The 22,125-nt window shown below is 48.3% G+C and overlaps 1 protein-coding gene across 3 annotated transcripts in view; it reads right to left on the bottom strand.

The window, feature by feature from the left end:
- NTN1 (netrin 1) overlaps positions 1-22,125 on the bottom strand; it is a 189,521-nt gene that overhangs the window by 35,917 nt on the left and 131,479 nt on the right. For all 3 annotated transcript variants that reach the window (XM_015597381.2, XM_015597382.2, XM_015597379.2), the window contains exons 4-5: positions 15,350-15,499; positions 12,031-12,084 (exon numbers count right to left, since the gene is read on the bottom strand). In XM_015597381.2, coding sequence (XP_015452867.1) covers positions 12,031-12,084; positions 15,350-15,499 — 204 coding nt within the window. The remainder of the gene's footprint in view (positions 1-12,030; positions 12,085-15,349; positions 15,500-22,125) is intronic.

The raw sequence follows: 22,125 nt of genomic DNA, 5'->3' as shown, positions 1-22,125 counted from the left end.
TCCACAACTTAACTACTTGAAAGGGAGCTTGCTTGAGGCACTACAGTCAGTGGAAAGCTGGGACACCTGGGTCCTCCCCGCGATTCTTTCATCAACCCTAGGGCAAGTCACTGTCCTCCTCTGGGTCTCAGTCTCCCCCTCTGTCACATGTGGAGCCACATTGGATGATCTGTCCCTAGGTTTCCTATTGGTATCAAGATTCAAAATTCCACTCCCGGGATGCCTTTCGGGGGGAACGCTGAGAAATATTTAATAACCAGCTCTCTGGGAAGAAAAAGCATTTGATTTGTAGCATGTGCCAATTTCTGAGGTGTAAATATTCCCATCACGGCCAATTTCAAACTACCAGCAGGATGCCCTGAACACTGAGCTGGGAAGAGATGCCCACAGTCAGCAATCATGAGCCAGGGTGAGCAGGTACATGCTGGCTTCAGCACACCACTGATTTTCATACACCTCATTGCACAAAATAAATTAATTTCAGACCCTGGTTCATTTCTAGTCTCTGCAAACAAAAAGGCTTTCTCCTTTCCTCAATTCTGCATTACACTTTACTCTTGAACAGAGACCACAAAACAATACAAATGACACCCACCATCATCTTCCCTAGGGAGAAGCTGACCTCCCCAGTGGAAGGAACAGGAAGGGGGCCACTGAATGAAAGCTCCGCCCTCTGCCCTAGGAGGCAAAGATGCAAGGACCGTGTTCTGTGTGGTCATACCTGGGGTCACAGCAGGAACTTGCAATACATGGCCATACCCATACTTTTAGCAGCAGAGGGACAACATAGCAGACAGCAGCGTCCCATTCAATAGTAGGTGGGAGTTGGGGCTGAGGAATGTCTGAGCATCACACCAAATGTGGTAGGAGGCAACTGGCAGCCTCCCTGGCTTCAAGGCCAAGTTGGTCCTCCCAACACTGAAGGTTCATGTCCACACCCGGAAAATGGGCAGATGACATCCCAATCCATTCTCCTCTTCTCCTTTCCGTCCCCAAGTCTAGGCACCTTCTTGGTCCAAATCCCCCCATGGTCCCCTCAACAAAGCCTGAAAAGAGCCCCTAGGGCAAGGGCTCTGTGGCTACCAGTCCTGCAACCATAATCAGCCTCCCGACCAGCTGGGACCAGAGAATTCTGACTTGGGAGGGAGCCAAATCAATCATTTAGCCCAACTCCTTCATTTTCTTGAGAAGACTGAGCCTAAGCTATCAAGTGACCTTCAGGGCACTTTAATTGGGGTGGAGGACTGTCACAAAATACTCAAAACCTATGCTCTTAAGTAAATGATTGTGTTTAACAATGTTGCTATGACCACCCGCTATGGACTGAATTGTGTCCCACCAAAATACCTATGTTGAAGCTCTAACCCCCAGTGTGATGGAGTTTGGAGGTGGGGCCTTTGGGAGGGAAGTGGGGTTAGATGAGGTCGGAGAGGTGGGGCCCATGAGGATGGAATTAGTGCCCTTACAAGAAGAGACACAGAGAGCTCTCTCCCCACCATGTGAGGACACAGAGAGAAGTCGACAGTCTACAAGCCGGGAAGAAGGTCCTCTCTAGAACCCAACCATGTTGGCACCCTGATCTTGAACTTCCAATGTCCAGAACTTCCATCCTCAGAGAAAACTAATTCCTCTCATTTAAGCCACACAGTCTATGGTGTTTTGTTTTGGCAGCCTGAGCGGACTAATATATTGTAAGTCTGGTAGAGTATTTAAGATATCAGAGGGACCACTGCGGTGCTGCCCAACTCCCAACTCTGGGGGTGGGGACTTTACACCAGTTCAGTGGCTACTGGGATTCTCCCCCAGAAGAGCTGACAGCATTCCGGATGGGAGAGAAAACTGACCGTACTGAGGGCTTCAGGCCAGGGTGCCTGGCACAGCCTAGTTACTGTGCACCCCTTCCCACCAGTGCCCAGCCCAGGACCTCAGCGAGAATCCCCAGAGGAAGTATCAAACACAGCTCTGGGCAGGGGCCACCCTGGGGGTAGGGTGCATGTCTCTGCATCTACCCTGCCTCAGCCTAGCAATGTAGCCTGCAAACACTATTCCCCACCCCACCCCCCTGCCTCTACCAACAAGGACCCTATGACATCTGTGTGACACAGGGGCGGGTCCTGGAGATTCCAATCCTCTCTCTCACTGACACCTGTCACTCATCCCACTCCCATCAGCCATTCCCCTTGAGTCCCCCGAGGGAAGAGCTCCCAAGAAGGGCTAACTATTTTGCCCCTGCAGGCTCCCCTAGCCTCTTTGCACATCCCTTTATCCTCCTGGAGGCTGGTGGCAGCTCCACCTGCAAAGGCCCTGCCACAGGGAAACAATGGGGGCCTCAAACCCACAATGCAAATGGCTTCCTTTGTACTCCCTGGGGTGACTGAGGCCTCTGGCTGGGGGTGGGAGCACCAGAGTTCTCCTAGCCCTGCTCACCCCCATCCTGACCTCTGCCCTGGGCCCTTTGTGCAGGTTCCAAAAAGGAGAGAGAATGAGGGGGAGGCGGGGAGAGTGAGGAAAGTAGGGGAATAAGGAAGCTGCTGGAGTGGGGTGGAGAAGGAAGACAGAGGGAGAGGACACAGAGAAAAAGGCAGAGGAGAGGAGAGTCAGAGAGCGAGAAAGAATGAAAGAGAGACTGCTTCACACAGGCTGCCCAGAGCAGCGTCTCCTGCCCTAGGGGAAGTAAACAGTAAGTTGGACCATGTGAAATTGCCATTTTTGTGGGTTACAACTGGTCATATAAAATGGCAATTCCATTCAGTCCAACCTAATACTTAACGGGATCAGTTCAGTCTCCAGCCAGGGCAATGAGCAGGTTCCACTCACAGGTCCCACGTTCTCGTGGCTCAGTCTCTGGTTTCCTTTCCTGGCGTGTTCTGGGGAACTAGGCTGATGTCAGGAAATCTGAGTTTAACCCAGTGGTTCTCAACCATAAGCTGTTTTTCCCCCAGGGGACATCTGATTATCGCAACATCCAGAGTACGGAGGCCAGGGATGCTGTGCAACAACCCAAACGCCACAATCAAGGATTCTCCAGCCCTGTTGTTACCAGTGTTGACATTGAGAAATCTTGCTTCAGACCCTTGATGGGCACCTTGTATCACTGCTGAGTGCCTTCTAGCTTCCATACCTTCTTTTCCCACAATGGAGAAGTGTGGCAAAGATTTACACTGGTGTCTCACTCCCTTGTTCCCTAAGCTGTGGAGTTCCCCCTTTCTCACGGACAGTCCCCTAAAGGAAGCTCAGAGCCTGCACCCCTCAGTCCCAAAGCCATTAGGTTGGCTAAAGTTTGGGCTGGACTTGGCGCATGGGCCTGCCTCTTTAAGAGCATGAGATTAAGGATGACAGCAAGTAACATGTGGGTAGCACTTTTTATTTGACACGCCACTCCGCATGCATTAAATCCTCAAAAGCAGCACACGCCTGGGGACCCATGCACTTCTAAATATAATGCTTTGTAAAGCACAGTATTGTATAATGCTTTAATAATTAAACTACTGAGCAAACCAGCTATGAAAGACATTTGGGGGATAACCAAGAAAGTTTGAAGATGGACTGAGTATCAGATGATATTAAAGAACTGTTCATTTTTGTTAGGTGTAATAATGCTGTTGAGCAGATACGGGAAACTTATTTTTCAGAGATGGCATTCTGAAATACTTAGGGGTGAAATATCTAAGCTTTTCTTTAAAAATATTTCAGCAAAAAAAAAAACTTAAGCAAATGAGGCAAAACATCAATTATGAAGTTAGGTGATAGGCATGGGTGTCCATCACTCTATTCTCTCCACTTCTCTTTTTCATAATAAAAAGTTTAATGATTAGTTAAATCAAATTAATTCAAAATATAGTAATGTATAGTACAACTCAGAATTTGGGATAAATTTTATCTTAGGATGGGCTAAATTTTAGCATGGAAAAAGAACCAGGCAAACATTTCCTATGATCAGATAGAGAATGCTTGCTGACGAGAAAATAGCTTTCTAAATCCTCAGCTGCAACCATTTCAACATATGTAACTAACAAATGAGATGGTTATTGAAGAATACAACAGTCTCTCTCCTCAATACTTTTGGAGAGAACATAAGAATTTTATCTTTGATACAGGAGTTTCTCAACCTCAGCACTGTTAGCATTTGTGGCTGGATAATTCTTTTTTGTGGGTGGGTGCTCCTGTGCGTTGTAGGATGTCTAGCAGCATCCCTGGCTTCTACCTGCTGGCAGCACTCTTCCTCCGACTGTGACAATAAAAAATGTCTCCAAAAATTGCCAAGTGTCCCTTGGGGTCAAAATAGCCCCTGGATGAGAATCACAGAACTATATGAACACAATGAAATAATTTATTTGAAATGTTCTGTAAACCAGTCCTTTCACCAAAATTGACGCTCCATGTGTAACCTACTGTGTAATCTTTGGCAATATATTGTATCTTACCATTTCATATTTAAATATCGTCCTACAACATAATTATATGGATCTCCCATAACTGAGTAACTAAAACTCAATTTAGTTGTTTCCTTCTTTTGTTATTATAAACAATGCTGCTATAAGCAACCTTGCAGCTAAATCTTGACACACATAAATATTTCCTAAATACCTAGAAGTGAAACCAGCAGGTCAAAGATACATTTTGATACATAATGCCAAATCACCTTTCATAAAAGTGGTACCAAGTTACTCTTCCATTACCAGAGTAGGTGTGTGCCTATTTCCTATGCCTATTTTCCCAACCCTTTCAACACTGTAAATTACCTTGTTTTCTAAATGGTATCAGTTGAATAAGGTTTTAAAATGGTATTCTTGTTAACGTTATTTCTTTATTACTAGTGAGTGCAACACTTCAGATGCTTAGTGCCATTTGTACAAATTTTGTAAATTTCTTTCATTTTCTCAGCCCAATTTTGTATTAGGATCTCTCTCTCTCTCTTATTGAACTGTAAAAGCTCTTTATTTATTGAGGATATTAATCTTTGGTCATCCATGTCACAAATATTTCTTCAGCTTTTAGTCTGCCTTTTATGTTGCTTACAGAGATTTTTGAAGTACAGAAGTTTTCTATTTTTATCAACTTAACATCTTTTCTTTCATGATTTCTGACTTTGGTATCATATCTAGAAAGCCCTCCTTACCCCAAGATTATATTGGTACTGACATGTTTTATTCTAGAACTTTTAAGGATTCATTAAAACATAAATATTTAATCCACTGGGATTTATGTTGGTTTGTAGCATAATGCAGAAATTTAATTTTATTATTTTAAAATAAATAGCCAGTTTTCCCAGCACCATTTACTGACTGATTTATCCTTTTCCTCACTGATTTATAATTACAGCTTTACCATATACTGTTCTTATGTTTATAGTTGAGTCTATTTCTGGACTTTCTACTCAGCTTTCGTGATTTCTCTCTGCCTATGCCAATATCACACTAATTTAAATATCTTGTTTATAGTATTTTAAAAATCCGGTAGGGCGAGTCACCCTTCATTACTCATTTTTTAAAAAGTTATTGGCTATTTTCACTCATTTAATTTTTCTAGCTGAACTTAAGAATCATGTTTTATCCAATCAGGATTTTGACTGGAATTATACTAAATTTATAGATTATTTCAGGGAGAATTAACATTTTACTATTTTGTATCTTGCCCTCCCAGAATATGGTAAGACCTTCCATTTCTCTTCATCTTCTTTAGTGTCCCCAAGGAAAGTTGTATTTTTTTTTTTTAAAGAATATACACTGTGCTTTTATTGCTACATATATTTGTGTAGTTGATACTTCTGTTGCTACTTTAATTGAGATTTTGTTTCCATTATCATAAAAATGATATGCATTTATTGAGCACTTACTACAGGCCAGAAATCCCATTATGTGCTTTTTACTTACTATGTCATTGTTTTGGAACTAGTTATTGCTGATATATAAGAAAAATTACTGATCTCTTTATGTTAATTTTGTAATGGCCTCCCTGCAGAATTCATTTACAATTTTCTGCTGATTCTCTACAGGCACGTTTTTATGATGCAAGGACTGTCCTGTGTGTGAGGAAGGCACTGTGGATTCCCCCCCCTGCCTTCCCCCATTTTTTGATACCAGTTGATTTATCGGCCTTGTGTCACTCGGGCCACCTTCTGACCAAAGGGACAGAGCTCTGCTAACTGGTTCTCCAATGCCCAGATCCTATGGCCTCAGCCATGCCAGCCCCACACGCCAATTAACCACATTCCCAAAAGCCACTTTAACTGGTACCTGCAGAAGACAGTGGCTTTTAACTGGCTGCTCCTTCATCTCTATCTTGGTTTCAGGTCCCCTATGGATGTGTGAGCTTGTCTTTTCTTGGTAGGATGTTATCACACAGTCAGGAATATGAAAAATTTATCCTAAATTGACCAACCAGCCTAACTACTGAGAGACAGAATGACAGAGAGGTCAATGCCACTCAGATTCTGAAGCCAGGAGACCTCAGCTGGAATGCCAGCTACTTATTAGTGCTCACTAACCTCTCAGTGCCTCCGTTTCCTCCTATGTAAAATGGGGGTAATCACAGTATCTACTCTTGTGTGAGTGGAAGAGATAATTAAATGGTTAATAATTGAGAAGAGTGCCTAGCACAGAGTAAGCATTATGAATATGTCATCGCCTCCTTCATTTAGCCAGAATTTATTTCTCTTTTATCATGGGTCTGGACCAATCTCTTTTCAGGGTAAAAATTATCTGATGGTCATGTCCTAAACAGCTGATCCTGGACAGCCTAACGTTCTATTTCTCTTGGGGGATGGTGCCAAGAGACACACCCCGCCCTTGTAAGTCTCCCAGTGAGCAAGGGGAGAGGAAGGCAAGCATGTCCCCACTACTCCCATGCCCCAGCACCCAGTCCCTATGCCTCCTGCTCTCCACTCATCTTGACCAGACAAGCCAGATTCACTTTACCCTTGGACTTTAACTTCAAGCACCTGACTTTTTTTTTAATTGTGGTAAAATACATGTAAAATAAAGTTGGCCATTTTAGCTGTTTTTAAATGGTTCGATTCAGTGAAATTAAGTACATTCACACTGCTGTAGAACCCATCACCACGATCTAGTTCCAGAATTTTTCCATCACCCCTAAAGGAAAGCCCTGTACCCATCAGTCACTCCCCATTCCTCCCTTGTCTCACCCCCTGGTATCCACTCATCTAATTTGTCTCTGGATTTGTTTATTCATGACATTTCACAGAAATGGGATCATATACTTTGTGGCCTTTTGTGTCTGGCTCCTTTTACTTTGCATAATGTTTTCAAGGTTCATCCAAGTTGTAGCATGGGTCAGTCCTTTATTTCTTTTTATGACTGAATACTATTCTATTGTATGGATACGCCACATTATGTTTATCCATTCTTCCATTGATGGACATTTGGGCTGTTTCCACATTTTGGCTATTATGAAGTCAAGCATTGACCTTCGACTTCCAGTTTTCAACTCTGCTGGATTCAGGGTCTAACATTAGCTGCTAGGATGGCTGTGATGAGGCCACTAGCAGTTCCCTCAGCTGCCTTGGCCTTGGGGAGCCCCACCTGTTCCCTCCCAAGGTCTCCTCAAGAATTTTCTATCTAGCTGACTCTCCACATTTATCCTCATGCTGACATCTGCTGAAAAACTCACCTTCCTGACGAGGAGCCAACAGAGACTTTAACTCATCCGTGATGCACTGTGATGTTTATATTTTCCTTGATGGTCCATTGGTTTTTTATTGAGCACTTATGATAAGCCCATCACTGAATCATCCCATTTAATCCTCAAAACAACCCTGTGAGGCAGGATTATCATTACCCAGTTTCACAGAGAAGAAAACAAGATCAGGCAGAACTCAGGACTCAGACTCCCAATTCAATGCCCTTCCCTCCCCTGCATCCTGTCCCCCAGTACCTGGCCAATATGCACTGAAGTCTTATCAACTTGTTTCCCACACTTACCCAGCCTGTTATCTATCTTGGAAAACAAAAGTCTAAAATGAGAATAATCTGAGTTCATCCAGGTCGCAGGTCTATATAAACCCCATTTTCTTCCACAAAAAAAAATGGAGGTGCTGAGAGGCCACCAGGTATGGTATCTCTAAGGTCACCTCCACACTCAGACTGGGTCCACTGAAGCAGCTAGCAGAAGGTACCACGTAGGGCCCCAAACAGGGTGAGTGCCATGGGAAGACAGGGCCAGGAAAGAGGACTCGAGATCCTGTTGGGAGATGAAGCACCCAGGAGTTGGCTCCTTGTTCTCGTACCTCCAACCTGAGTTCAGCTTCCACTCAAAAGACTGCCGAGACCCTTCACACCAAGGAGGCCAGCAATGACCAACAGCCTCACCTCCGCTGAGAGGTGGCCCTTCCTCCTTCTAGATTTCTGTGTTCCTTTGCCAACACTCCATTTTCAGGGAAGGCTCACGGGCAGTGCTGGGTGGAGTCTGCATACACTGGCCCTGAGAACCAGTTATAACCATCTCTTCCTAACTCTTCTGAAACCTGCCAGGAGGGAGTGTTTACACAAGGGAAAGTGGTAAATGCTAGCGATCATCTCCCCCTCCCCCCAGCCAGGTGTTAATTACCTAACCAGCACCTCTGCCCACAGAGCCTCTGTAAGGAACTGTGGAAGAAGCAGATCATCATCGGCAGAGAAGAGTGAGCAGACATTTCTGAAGAGGAAAAAAGCTTAGCAGTAGGTCATTCCCACCACAAGAAGCAGGGTGGGGAGGTCCCCCCCACCCAGAAGACCATTGGTCCCACCCCTTCATTCTTCAAAGGATGCAGAAAGGAGAAGTCTTTGCACGTCCAAGGCCTCACAGCCAGTGGAGAATCAACCCCAGATCGCCTGGCTACAAACCGGGGCTCCTCCCAAGAGGCCTCCATAAACCCAAACAACATGCAAATCAACAACCACCACAGAGCTGATGGAGGCCAAGGGAAAACGGGGGGCCCTCTCTATTAGCTCTAGGGGTGGAGGTCTCTACAATCAGAAGTAGCTGGGTTTGGAGTGGGTGGTCCCTATCTCCATTCCAGCCCATTCCCCTCCTGGGCCCCTGGCTCCAGACCTCCCACCTCCCCGCCCCATGATGGGGTCCCAGCCAGCTCAGACAGCAGGTGGATAGCATTCCTTGAGTGAGCTGGCCTTGCAAGGGGATGGGTTCAGGGTGAGGTTATGTCCATCAGCTTTCAGGACAAATTCTCGGTTTATTAATTCTCCTCTGTTACACAGGCAAAAGTAAATAAGCTTTTCTCAGGCAGCCTGGCACAGAGGGCTTCCCTATTCAAACACTGCAAGAATCGACAGGCTTGGAAGAACCGAGCTCCCAGGCCCAACTTCCCAGGGGGCCCCTGGCCTCCTGCCCACACCATCCCGCCTGCTGAGACAAGGCAAGCCCAGCCTCTCTGTGGTGGCATGGCCCCAGTTCTGCAGTGCGAGCAGCAAAGATCCTGGGCATCCACAGACCACCAGAGAAGTTCCAAAAGGGCCTGGCCAAAGCTACAAACATCACACCTGCTCGCTTAGTTCCTCTGAGAGCAAAGCACTTTGTGAGGGTGTTTATTTACTGCTTGCTCCTATTTAAATCATGTTTTTAAAGGTTCAGAAGGAAGAAAGGAAATAAACAGTAACAAAACCAAGAGTCAGAGAAGTTAATCAACTAAGAACTGCTAAGGAAGACTTTTCAAAGTAGGATTCTGTAAGTGTTTGTAAGTACTTGCTCAGGACTCTTTTGTCTGTTTGCATGCTTTATACCAGCTTCTTGTGGCCTGTACAGAAATCTCATGAGTTGTTTTACTTTTTCCCTCTATTTTTTTTCCCATTTGCCCATTTCTGATTTGAAAGGGAAAAAACAAACAAACAAACAAACAAAAAAAACACTGCAAGAAACCTAAAGTCAAGCTGCAAAGACTAGAAAAATGGGAGTCAAAAGAGATGATGAAGATCCGTCATGGCCTTGGATTAGTTGTGTGCACAGCCCAAAGAGCTTGTCCAGGTGAGTTCTGATGTGACTGATGTCACATCATGGAAGCACTGAAGAGGAATTTTCATTCAAAAGGCTAATCAGCTCTCTGTTCTGCTTCTGTAAATATGCTTGCTGCATGGGCTGTACTCCAATTTGACTAAAGACTCACCTTCCCTTTTGTTTGAGCTAAGCAACAAATGTAACTGTTTGTACCCTCAGCAACTGCCGGGCTTTGTAACACTTTGTAACTGCAGGTAACCCATAGCAACTCCCACCTTTTGTAATGCACTGTAACTACCTGCAGCCATAGCAACTCGCACTGCTTTTTAAAGATCTGAGGACAAATTAACCAATCAGCCTGTGCCAAAAAGGGTCTATATAAGGAATGTTGCAACTGAGTTGGTCCAGATCTTCAGAGCCCTAGCTCCTCTGAGACTACCAGCATAATAAACTCTCCAACTCTCTGAGTGCTGCTTGGTTTCTTGCCGGTCTGATTTTGGATCTTTTCTGCAACAGCACGAGTCAAGACACCATTAAATGGAAGTATCTTCTCATTTCAAAACTGCTCTATCCTAGAGCTGAATTAATTGGGAATGTTTCTTTAAATTCTATTTTTACAGAAAGAGCTTCCTCATCCCCCATGTTGGCTTCTGTCATCCTGCCTCCCAGGTGCTTGCTGTGATGCTTCTTCCTCTGGCTCCTTCTCATCACTATTTCTCCTTTAAATGTCCACTGCAGCTCAACCAAAGTTGACTGAAGACTACCTAACAATCCAAGACAAAAACATCTTTGAATATCCCTAGTGTGGCCTCAGCACTCCCTGAAATGTTTCTCTGTCCTTTCTTATTTAAGGGCTGTTTGTTGACTGTATATATGCAAGTTCGAAATGTGTTTTCTCTCAAGTTCGCAGTATACTGCCAATACTAAAAAAATTCAGTCTTTATTCTAAAATATTCCGGCAACTGCATGGGTATGCAAGCCTCCCCCACACCTCCCTACAATCCTATTTGGAGAGGAGGAAAGAAGTCCCCAGAGCTGGCACTGATGCCTATGAGAGGCCCCACTGTCACTTTTTCTGCTTCCCATTCCTACTCCTTCTCCAAGTACCACTACACAAAGCCCTGTGTGACCCCAGGATACAGGCCTGGCCTGCTCTCCATGTGGCACCCAATGAAACCAGGCTTCCAACCCTGTGTAACCTTTCTTGTGCCAAGGACTTGCGACACCCATGGACCCTTTCTCACAGTAATGTTTTTAAATATGAAAATAAAATACATACGACTACAAAGGAAGCTAATAATACTGAAATACACTTATCCAAATATTTTTGAAAACCAATATTTATAGTCGTTACATAAGGTATGTGCTTCTTTATTAATGATTATAAATCAGGATCTAGCAGGGGGTCTGATGACTTCCATACTTTTGAAGAAATAGCAAGCATCAACAATATTTCATGTTATTTGCACCGACTCTTAACGGGATGTGAAAATAGCTGTGATTTCTGCTGGTGGCCAAGTCACAGTTGCCGCTGGCCCTGCTGTGGTTGTGGCCCACCTTTGCAACAGAGGAAATGCTCAATTTCAGTGAGAGACAGTGACGGTGTGATTCTCTTCCAGTCCCAGTTCCTAGCCCTTCTCTAACCCAGTGTCCGTTTATGGCCCCCTGTTCTGTTCTCGTGCTCAAGAATGCCTTTTTCGTCCCAGCCACCCATCCTTTTCCTACTTCGCAGCCCCAGGAAGGAGTTACACGCCATCCCCACCCCTCGACTTGGATGGTATTGGGCTGGCAAGAGGTTTCTCACCCTTGGTGGATAAGGAGGAGGAGCGCAGCTTCAAAGGTCCCAGGCTTTGGAGAGAGGCAGCCCACAGGCAATAATAAACCCCTTCCCTTTTATTCTTGGAAGGGGCCCTCACAGAAAAATGCCCTGTGGCTCGATCCTTCTCAATTCAACCCAGGGGTATCACTCACACTGAGCAGCACCCCAATGGTGGTTCAGAGGATTCCGGTTCCTCTAATCACCCTCCCTTGCCCACCCCACACCACAGCAAAAGCAAGACATGAGCAAGAAGGGGAAGGGCCTACCTTCTGGCTCCTCCACGCTGCTGGCTGCAGTGGTCGGCGGTGCCACGGGGATTTCTGTGAGGTTCAGGATGGGAGGAAGAGAAAGCAAGGTAAGAAGATGTTACTAAAAAAAAAAGAAAAGATGTTACTTTTGACCTTACAAAAGAATCAGCACAGCACAGACCTCTCCCAGCCTTCCTGCCCACCCCTTCAACGCCCCCGCCACCAGGACAGTCAGGGAGGAGAAAGCCAAGCCAGCATGGGGGCCCAGCATTCTCCCTTGTTCTGTGGAGCTGTCCTTTCACCTGGCAGAGACGTAGATGCTCCTGGCTGTTGAGGAAGGGACTGGAGTGGGGAGAAGGCAGGAGGGACAGATAGCACGAAGAGCTGGCCTTGCTCCCTAGTGGGGGCCTGCCAGGTGCGTGTGCTTGGCTCTGTGTACCCACAGCTTGGCTCAGCCTGAGGCGGTAGAGAGGGGCCTTCCTATGGCCCCTGCTCATCGCAATGTGGCTGCCTGGGCCCTGCCCACCTCTGACCTTGACCTACTGGTGTGGAAGGTGCTCATGGCAGGTGTGGCATGTGAGGGGGCTGGGAGGTGTCTTACACGTGCAGAGAGGGTCTGCACCCCTGGCTCAGATTCTCACAGGTGCATCTCACAAGCTAAGGCACTGTCTCGGTGGGCAGAACAGACTGACAATACAGAAGATCGAGGGGCCTGAAGAAGCATCTACTTTATTGGGATCACTCCTTTTCTATCTAGAATGGCAATGAGTGCCTTCTAGCTCCTGGCTCTGAATCTGTGCTTCCAAAAGGTGAGGGTTCAACCAGTCTCTTGCAAAGACCAAATGTCACAGCTCCAGCTTCCTCTTTCTGAATGAAGGCTAAGCATGGACCAAAAGTCCATGAGGGGCAAGGGCTCGCCTCCCCTGATGAGTGACCACATGAAAATGGGGTCACAGAGGCCTTCACGAGCCCCACTGACTCTGGCCACCATCTGACTGTTGAGGGTAAGACCTCCCTTGGATCCTCAGACTCTAGATCACCTCGACTGGAACCTTGATGGATAAAGATGGAACACTCTTAGGCCAGGGGCAAATCTGAGAGACACCCACAGAAGCCAGCCTTTGCACCTCCCAAAAGGAATGGACAGAGGACCCAGCTGTCCATTTGGAGGCAAATCTTGCTCTCGGCCCTGTCACAGCAGCTCATTAAGAAACTGGACTTTGTATCAGGACTTCTCTTAGCCCTCATGATGAGCTACTTGGTCCCAGCAGAAACATTGCAGAGGGAACCTCTGAATGGTCTGGTCTAATCCTGCAAGTTCACAAACAGGGCTGAGGCCAGTGGCCATGGAGCCGCATTGGCTGCCCAACCGCAGTGCCTTAGGCCTGGCACAGGGGTGTATGCAGAGGGCATGTGGCTTACAGAGCTGTGATGAAACAGGGCACAAGTCCCTCAGCACTGTGGCGCCTATAGCCAGATGCCCTCAGGAAAAGCTCACGGAAATCCCAGGATGGAGACTCAGGTCTTCAGGTTGTTGGTGGGAACACTCGCGCCCAGCATCAGCCGGCCCTTCGAGAGGACGAAGAAAGTACAGAGCAAGTTGGGCAGCGAGAACTTCCATTTCCCAGGTCTCTGTCTCTGACTCTGAAGCATAGTTCCATTTCAAGGTCTTTCCCCCAGGCCAATGGAAATGTTGGTTCCCGCCATTTTTGAGCAACCTGACAGCTCCTTACTCCCTTTATAAGAGAGAACCTGTTTTTTCTCCCTCTTTTTTCATAACCCCAGATGGCAGCACTGATTTCTTCCCAGTGTGCTAAAAATGTTCACTTTGCAGCTTTTTGGACAGATGGAAAAGAAAAAATTTTGCAAGTTGTTAGACTCTGACAATTAGAAGTTTTCATCAAAACCATTTCACCTTGCTCTGCCCTGGATGGACATAGAGCTCAATCTCCCAAAGCCGAGATTTTGGTTATCTGTGTTACTGGACCCCTGCGGACATGTCTCCTGATTTAGAAACTTGTCAGAAGAGCTGCTGAAACTGATGCAGCCCAATATGTTCTGGGAGTGAAGGCCACACCCAGCTCAGGCAGGTGAGGTATAGTGTGTTTCAGGCCAGTGTAGGTGTGGGGGGATTCCTTGTAAGGTAGGTGGGACTGCTCCAAGGACCCCCAGCCTCTTGCTGTGCCTAAGGTTGTTCCAAGTCCCTCAGGACTGACTGGAAAAGCCAGTGCCCTCCCAGTGCTGAGGGACACTAAAACCCTAAAGCAGGGTCAGCGGACTTCGCCTGTCAAAGGCCGGCTAGTAAATGTTTCAGGCTCTGCAGGTCACACGGTCTCTGTTGTAACTGCTCAATTCTGCTGTTGGAACTCAAAAGCACCCATAGGCAGCATGCGAACAGGCACAGCTGTGTCCCCATAAAACTTTACTTATGGACACTGAACTTTCATATCATTTTCACATGTCATGAAATAGTATTTTTTAATTTTTATTTCAATCATTTTAAAGAGGTAAAAAAAAAAAAAAAAAAAATCAAGCCATATAAAACAAGGCAGTGGGCCGACCTCCCAGGCTAGGTGTGCTAACTCAGCTCTAGAGAAGCAGACTGTATCCCAAGGTCTGCCTGATGAGCTGGGATCGGCACCTTCTTCCACCCACCTGCTGGGTTTAGACCTGTCTTGCACAAGGAATCGATGAGGCTGAGGCCGGGGCCAGCTCTCAACCAGGCTTGACTTTCGCCCAAGACTAATTCTCCCCTCATGACACCTATGTGATCCTATCAGTTGTAAGATAGTAAAGCCTGGCTGAGCCAAGGCCCCTGAGTGACCCTGCAACGTTGCTCATCCCCTCCCCAAGTTCTAGCATCTAGGGGTAACAGCTAGCCTGATGGGGCCTTCAGGACCCTCGGGGATGCTCCCACACTTCATAAGGGCAAGGGAGCCCTGCCCAGCTTCCCTCAAAGGCCATATGGTATCAGTCCCTCTGTTCTGAATCTTCCAGAGGCAGGGGGAGTTGGAATTCTCATAGCAGCAATGGTAGCCCCTGGTGCAGGCCCCCCCGGGTCCAGGCTCACATTGCACTCAAGGTGGCGTATGGGAACAGGACCTGGGCTGAGGAGGGGGCCTTGTGTCCACCCAGGAACAGAAGACTCACTCTGTGTCAGGACAAACAGGCTGGCTCTGCTGGGCCCTGGCTGCTTCTGCAAGAACCCCATAGGCTTGAGTGTTTCACAAGGGGCCTCAGTGAGCACTATGCCCACTGGATGTCAATGAGCTGAAAGGGCCCCCCCAACACCCACGCCCAAGCCGGAGCCTCAAGGAAGAGGGTGCCTGGCACGTACTTATGCAGGGGGCGATGGGAGAGCGGCTCTGCTGGTAGCCTTTGGCACAGCGGTTGCAGGTGATGCCCGTCACACCATCCTTGCAGGGACACTGGCCGGTGGTTTGGTTGCAGGTTTTGCCAGCAGCACCCACGGGGTGGCAATCACAGGCTGTGGAAGATACACAAAAGGAAGGTCAGAAGGTGGGAAGAGGCCAGTGCACGCCCACCCTCAGGGGCCCTCCCCACCCAGGGGCACCCCAGGGACCCCACCCCAGGGGGAAGAGCAGAAATGGGGGAGCAGGCCCAGCCAAGCCCGTACACACATTCCAGAAGCTCTGATAACTGGCCACCTGCCTACCTGGAAAGGGGAAATGCAAATCAGAGTGGACCGACTTGAAAGGACTGTTTTGGCAGCAGGAAGTGAAGCGGGGGAGCCCTTCCAAAGGCCTAGAGGAAGGCCGACCTTCATATATGTTTTCGGGAATGCAAAGTCTGATCACAAATGGAGGAGTTAGAATTGAGAGGTGAACCTTCTCTCAGTGGGAAAGTTTGTGCGTTCTCACTGCTGCACCCCTGCCAGCTCTTCTTCTCTTTTTTAATTCAGTAAGAAAAGACCCAGCCTTGATGCAAGCTACAGATGATGATGTAAGGAGACGGTTGGAGAAGACCGCTGACCTTTCCCTCTGGCCTCTTAAATCCATCCCTGTGATGGGAAGGGCGATCAAGCATGGGCAGCATCTCTAAGTCGGCCACACGAAAGCAGAGGGCCACAGCACAGGACCCCACCATCCTGAGCCCCTGATGTGGGTACCAGTTGCATATAGACTCCTAAGGCTCCTGCCAGCTAACACCCTCTGGCCTGATTCACAAGTTTGCTGGAAATGCTAAGATTCAAGCCAAGATGTCCTCCCCTCGATGCTGATAGAACACAGCTGTGCTCCATTAGGATCCTTGGTCTTGACTGGAAGGAAGTCACCAAAGGTTGCTCAGTCACTAAAGAGTCAGACACAAGTCACTCACAGGCACCACTATTGATTCAGGGCATCTTCACCGTGGCAGAAGCTGGCCCAGAGCCAGCAATGGGAGTCCCTCTCACAGCTGGGGACCTCTCAGCTGCCCGGGCTGGTGTGCTACCAGTGAGGAGCCAGGCACCAGCTGAGGTCAGCTGGTGCTGAGGGCCATCCTTGGTGATGGCAGGGCGCTGGGCTTGCTCTGTGCAGCAGGCACTTTCTATAAGCCCATCCTTTGATTAAATGAGGAGGTATTTTACTGCTTGGTTTCCAAATATTTCTCCCAAGATTCTGCAAAGACTCTGACCAATTGGCCCCTTGACCTGGTTTAACGGAAGCAGCAGGCTGATGTGCTTCCACACAAATCACTGTTCCAGGATGAGAAGCCATCAGGGTCCCATAGGGTGAAAGGGGGGCCTTGACCTAGTCAGGTCACCTCCAGGGCAGAGGGACCATCACCAGAGGCGGAGCATTCCTCCAACAGAGCGCCACCACCAGAAGCCTGTGAACACCTGAGCACATCCACATTCTCATACAGTTGTCCCCTCTGGTCTTCACACCAGCCTGTGAAATTGGCACCACCACGCAGAGGAGGAGAACATGAACCGGCAAGAAAAATCACAGGCAGAGGGAGGCCATGTGGGGGATGGGGGATGAGAGGGCCAGTCACTGAGGGTGTCACTGAGGCCCACATCCTCTCTAGACGCCTTGTCTGTACTTCTCATTCTGCGAGGAGAAATGCATGCTTAAACCTGTTGAAACAAAGGCTATGTGGATTTTCTGTTATGCGTGACCAAATATAATCCTCACAGACAGACTCACATTGCACTCAAAATAAGGACTTTTCCCAAAATCCCATGAATAAGGAAGAGCCCAAATTATCCCTCTATGCCAAGAAGGGTGAATATCAAGGTTTGGAGAGAAGTGATAGATGACAGCGCCCTACAGTGGATTCTTCTACAGTCTGGGACAAAGGAATCTGATAAGCAGTGTCAAAGAAAGGGGGTCCGATCCACCCGCCAGTTACAAAGGAAGCCCCAGACCTTGGCCCATGGGGAGAGAAAACCAAAGGGATTCTGCTGTATTCCCTCAAACCTCACCACACACACACACACACACACACACACACACACACACACACACACACCCCCCCACACACACACGTGTGCAGTGCGGGGAAGGGCGGGGCTGCGTTAGGGAGAATGTGGAATTCAGTTGAGTGGAAGTCTTCTCCTTTGCAGGGCATCTGGTGAGGAGACAAAGAGCCTCCTTGATTCTGAGATCTTGGTCTGGGTCAGAACATCTTCTACCACAGGAAGCTCATTGGGTGACTCCCATTTCCCTGGAAGTCAGCCGCTTTTTTCAGCGGAATTCAATCCCTTCCACAAAGGTCACCCCATTTGCACAGAGCAGGCAACACCTGGTCACAGGAAACGATCTATCCCATGGTTTTTCCAGTGAGAGGAAGGTGAGACCAGACGGAAGCCCAAGGTCCTGAGAAGGTGGCAGGATTAGGTTTCTCACAAACAAGGCGGGCTGGAGGGTCTCCAGGTACAGAGAAGCCAGACTGTCCTTGCTCTGGGCCATGAGACAGGGACAGATGATCTGGGCACGCAGATGGGCACCAGGAGATGCAGGTTCCAGCCTGTCCTGCCAGTAACGCTGTGTAACCCTGGGTTAGTGACTCGCTCGCTCTGAGCCTCAGGAGACTCACCTGTAAGGACAGAGATCTACACTCCCACAAAAGTCACTTCCAACTTAACAGCCTAAGGCTTGGTGTCTACAGGGCTCCAAGGATCCAAGGTGTCACCCTGAGCCTTAGACCATGACTCCCATCACTGCAGTTCATTGCAGTGTCCTGACCAAGGGTGGAAGGAAGGTGCTCTCGTGCTGCCAGACACATCAGGCCCTCCGTCTACACCCACCGATCACCCTGCCCAACGCCACTGCCCACGGTGTCGTGCTGGGATCTCTTTACTGAGGTTCGGTTTCTCTGTCAGTTGAGAGAAGTACACTCAGGGTTTCCGAGAGCCCCAGCAGAGCTGACCTGGAAGGCAGACAGTCCAGATCCTAGGCTACTGGTCCCGAGCAGCTGCCTTCCTCTCTTCCCTCCGACACCCTCTGTCCTGAATCCCTGATGTCCCAACAGCCTTCATCAGGAGGAAATGCACAACTGAGGGTGCCCCCTCTCACCGCAGCTCACACTGTGGCTTTTGGAAAGTTATCCTGGGCTATCAGGTCTGGTGACTTTTCCTGAGGACCTGGCTCCAGGGGCCCTTGGGGTCAGGCAGGACCCACAAATGGCAGTGATCCCAGAGCATATGGTTGTGGACGAGAGGGGGGCTGGCCTGGTGCCCAGACCTCCCTGGATACTTCCAGGCAGGACAGGGCAGACCTCGTGTTCTGGGCTGAATTACGCCCTACCCCCAACACCCGAAATCAAATGTTTAAGACCTAACCCCAGTGCCTCAGAATGTGACTGTATTTCAAGATAGCCTTTAAAGAGGTAATTAAGATGAAGTCATTAGGGTGGGCCCTAATCCAATATGACTAGTGTCCTTCCTGTCCTTTGAGAAGAAAGAGCCCAAACACCAGATGATGCAGGTACTCCGTTCCCAGCCAAGGTCTGATGGGAAAACGCCCTTTCTAGTACTCACGGGGCCTCCAAGGTGTAGAGAAGTACATAGGGAGAGAAAACACTTTGCCCTGAATCCCGGGAGGTTGCTATCAGTGAATGTGGCCGCTCCCTAGAGCCAATCCTGAGGCCACCTGGGACTCCAAGATCACGCCAAAGGTCCGTATCTGTCTGTGGCACTGGGTTAGGGTGAAACATCCCTCTCCACTTTGAGCAAGACAGGGGTGTGTATCTGAGTACCATCCACAGAGAAAGCAGGAGCAGGCGACAGCATTAGGGCAAATCCTCACAGGAGCTGACCCTGCTTTCCCACGCCTCCCTCTGACCAAGCCCTTTCTTGCTTCCAGACACTGGTGCTGCTCTTGCCTCAATCTCCCCACAAGTGTTCACTCCTCACCCCCTAGGTCTCGTCTCAAACATCCCGTCTTCTGAAAGGTCTACCCTGGTTGCCTTGCAGACAGGCTCCCCCTACTTACACAATCCTTCCATTCCGCTTTTTTCTTCGTGTAACTCGCCGCAATCTATAATAATCTTATGCTTATTTTTTCTTCTTTATCATCAACCTCCCTCCAGAAAGCAGGCTCTGAGGGAACATGTCTGTTCCAGTCAGCACTGTAACCCCAGTTCTTGCACGTAGCAGGTGCTCAATAAATACTTGCTGAATCAATGAAAAAACCTGGGGCAAATCTGCCGCCCTCCCCACACGGCAAAGGCCATCGGATTTACCCTATGAATCTGAAGGAATGAAGGCAGAGCAAGCAGGGAACATGATCCCCTCACATCCTAGATCACTGGCAACCTGACTACAGAACACTCCCTGCTCCTAAATTCTCCATGCTAATGAGGGAATGGGGATCATTTAAATCCACAGATAATCCACAAACTTCGTCTCAGCTGTCTGTGTCAACCTCCTCCGCAGCTATGCTTTTCTTTCTCCCGGCAGTTGCTAACCAGGCACAAAAGAATAAATGTTTCATATTGCGTGACCTCTCCTTTCCCCTGCCACTTTCGGCTCAAGGTGCAGACAGCAGGAAGTAGAAGGAGAGGGGAGCCCCGTAATCCCAAACTGGGTTATTTGACCCTCCGTGATCTAGTTAACTATAGTCTTCCTGCACCTGATTTATAGCTGAGGCGAAAGGCACAGCTCCTACGGATGGGGGCCGGGGCTGGGGGCAGGGACTGAGACTGCACGCACAGGCTCAGGGCAGGATCTTTCTTAGTGGCACCTTCAGAACCGCATTTATACAACGCAGCCCATCCCCGCCCCCACACGCAGCTGCTGGACACTCATCTCTGTTCAACTCGTTTGTCATTTTTGCTCCCAAAGCGTGTAAAATCCTTTATTGAGAGTGTACAACAGCATTAGGGCAGATCCCCAAGGCCCTGGCTGGTCCTGTGGGAACTGGCCTCAAAGTCCACATCAGGGCTGAGCCCTTCATGTGAGAGGGGCTGGTTCTCCCATACGCCACCACTCACTGAAAGAACGAAACCGACTGGAGAGCCAAAGGAGGGATCGTCCCCGCGGGCAACGGCAGGGCCTTCTGGTTATTCTATTTCCCTCTACTTGTACAAGTAATCCTAACGGCTAACAGGTATGGGGTAATGCCATGTGCCAAGGACCTCCTCTACATCGTCTCATTTAATCTACACCATAATCCTAGGAGGGAGGAGGAACAATTATTGACCCCTCAGATGAGAAGACTGAGGCACCGAAGAGTACATAATTTGCCCAGGGGTGGAATTTGAACTGTGGTCTCAAAACCCATGCTTTTAAAAGCTATTCATCCCAAGGCTGCTAGCTGGAGTCTACCTGCTGCTCTCCTGGTAGCAAAGTTCTTTCCCAAGTGAAATGCCCTCCATTAACAGGGCAGCTCAAGATCAGGAGGCTTTTCTGCTCAGGACCAGGGACCCCTGAGGACTCTCCAGGAACGTTCATGCAGAACTGGGATGACACTAGGCTTCAGAGACAGGGAACTGGCATCCAGGAAGGTGAAGAAAGTGGCCAAGGATGCCCAAGGGAATGAGACAAAGGGCTGGGCCTGAAGATCCCATTTCAGAGCAGGGCTCTGTGGGGGCTTAGTCACAAGAGCAGGAACCCTGCGTTTATAAAGACCTTGGAACAAAACCACCTGCACCTGATTTCTGCCAGCTTTTCCAAGTTCCCAAGTCACAAACTCCACTGATACAAGACACTATATCCTGTTGTTTCAGGGACTGATGAAATTTTGAATATTTAAAAAGAGCATGTGGAATGTGGACTATCAAAGCTGGACAGGACTCAGATTATAAGTCTGAATATGATTCATATATTAGGAGACTGAGGTCTAGGGAGGTCACATGCTCTACAGACTTTGAACCCAGAGCCAAATCTGGAGGTCAGAATTTCCGACCCCCCACCCTTCCACGTTCCCCAGGGAACAGGATAAGGATGCAACCCAGAGAGGCCACAGTCGGAGTTGCGCTTCCATGGGGACTTTCTCTCTTCTGACTTCCTCTCTCCCTGGGAGTGCTGGCCTTCACTGCATCCTAAGAGAGGACACTCCTTCGATTGTGGTCTCTGCCCCCTAAGCTGGGAGCTGCTCTAGCCACTGAGTACCCTGCCTAAGGTGACCAACCCTTTTCCCTGCCCCCACTGAAAATGACAGAAAATGAAAATGTGACAAGTGACCAACCAACTGAAAGGCATTCCCGAGGTTTTTAGGCTTTTGTGAGCTGCATGAACACTACCTGAGACAGGAAGAGGTGTCCCAGGTTCTTAACTGTGCTATGACCAAACCCTTAAATGGTCAGATCCACACACACACACACACACACACACACACACACACACACACACACACACAATCTAGCAGTGATGTCCATCCCATCCCATGCTTTCACCTGGACACTGGACCATCAGGCTGCACTAGCTAAGCTTCCAGCCCTACCTAGCAAGATAGACATTTTTAAAAATTTGAAACACACACCCACTCCACCCAATTTTCATCGAGAGTCATAAAAAAAGATTTAAATTCATTGATAATAAGTCTCTCCCCTCAGAAAAACAAACCCTGGGGCCCAGGCCACCTCTCTCAACACAAGAACAGTTCACTGTCTTCATCTCTTATTCTCCCACGTCTCTGGTTCTCAGCCTTGGCTACACATTTACTC

This window comes from Pteropus alecto, unplaced genomic scaffold (genome assembly GCF_000325575.1).
Source record: "Pteropus alecto unplaced genomic scaffold, ASM32557v1 scaffold398, whole genome shotgun sequence".
Classification (NCBI taxonomy): domain Eukaryota; kingdom Metazoa; phylum Chordata; class Mammalia; order Chiroptera; family Pteropodidae; genus Pteropus; species Pteropus alecto.
This window is presented reverse-complemented; position numbering and strand designations above follow the sequence as displayed.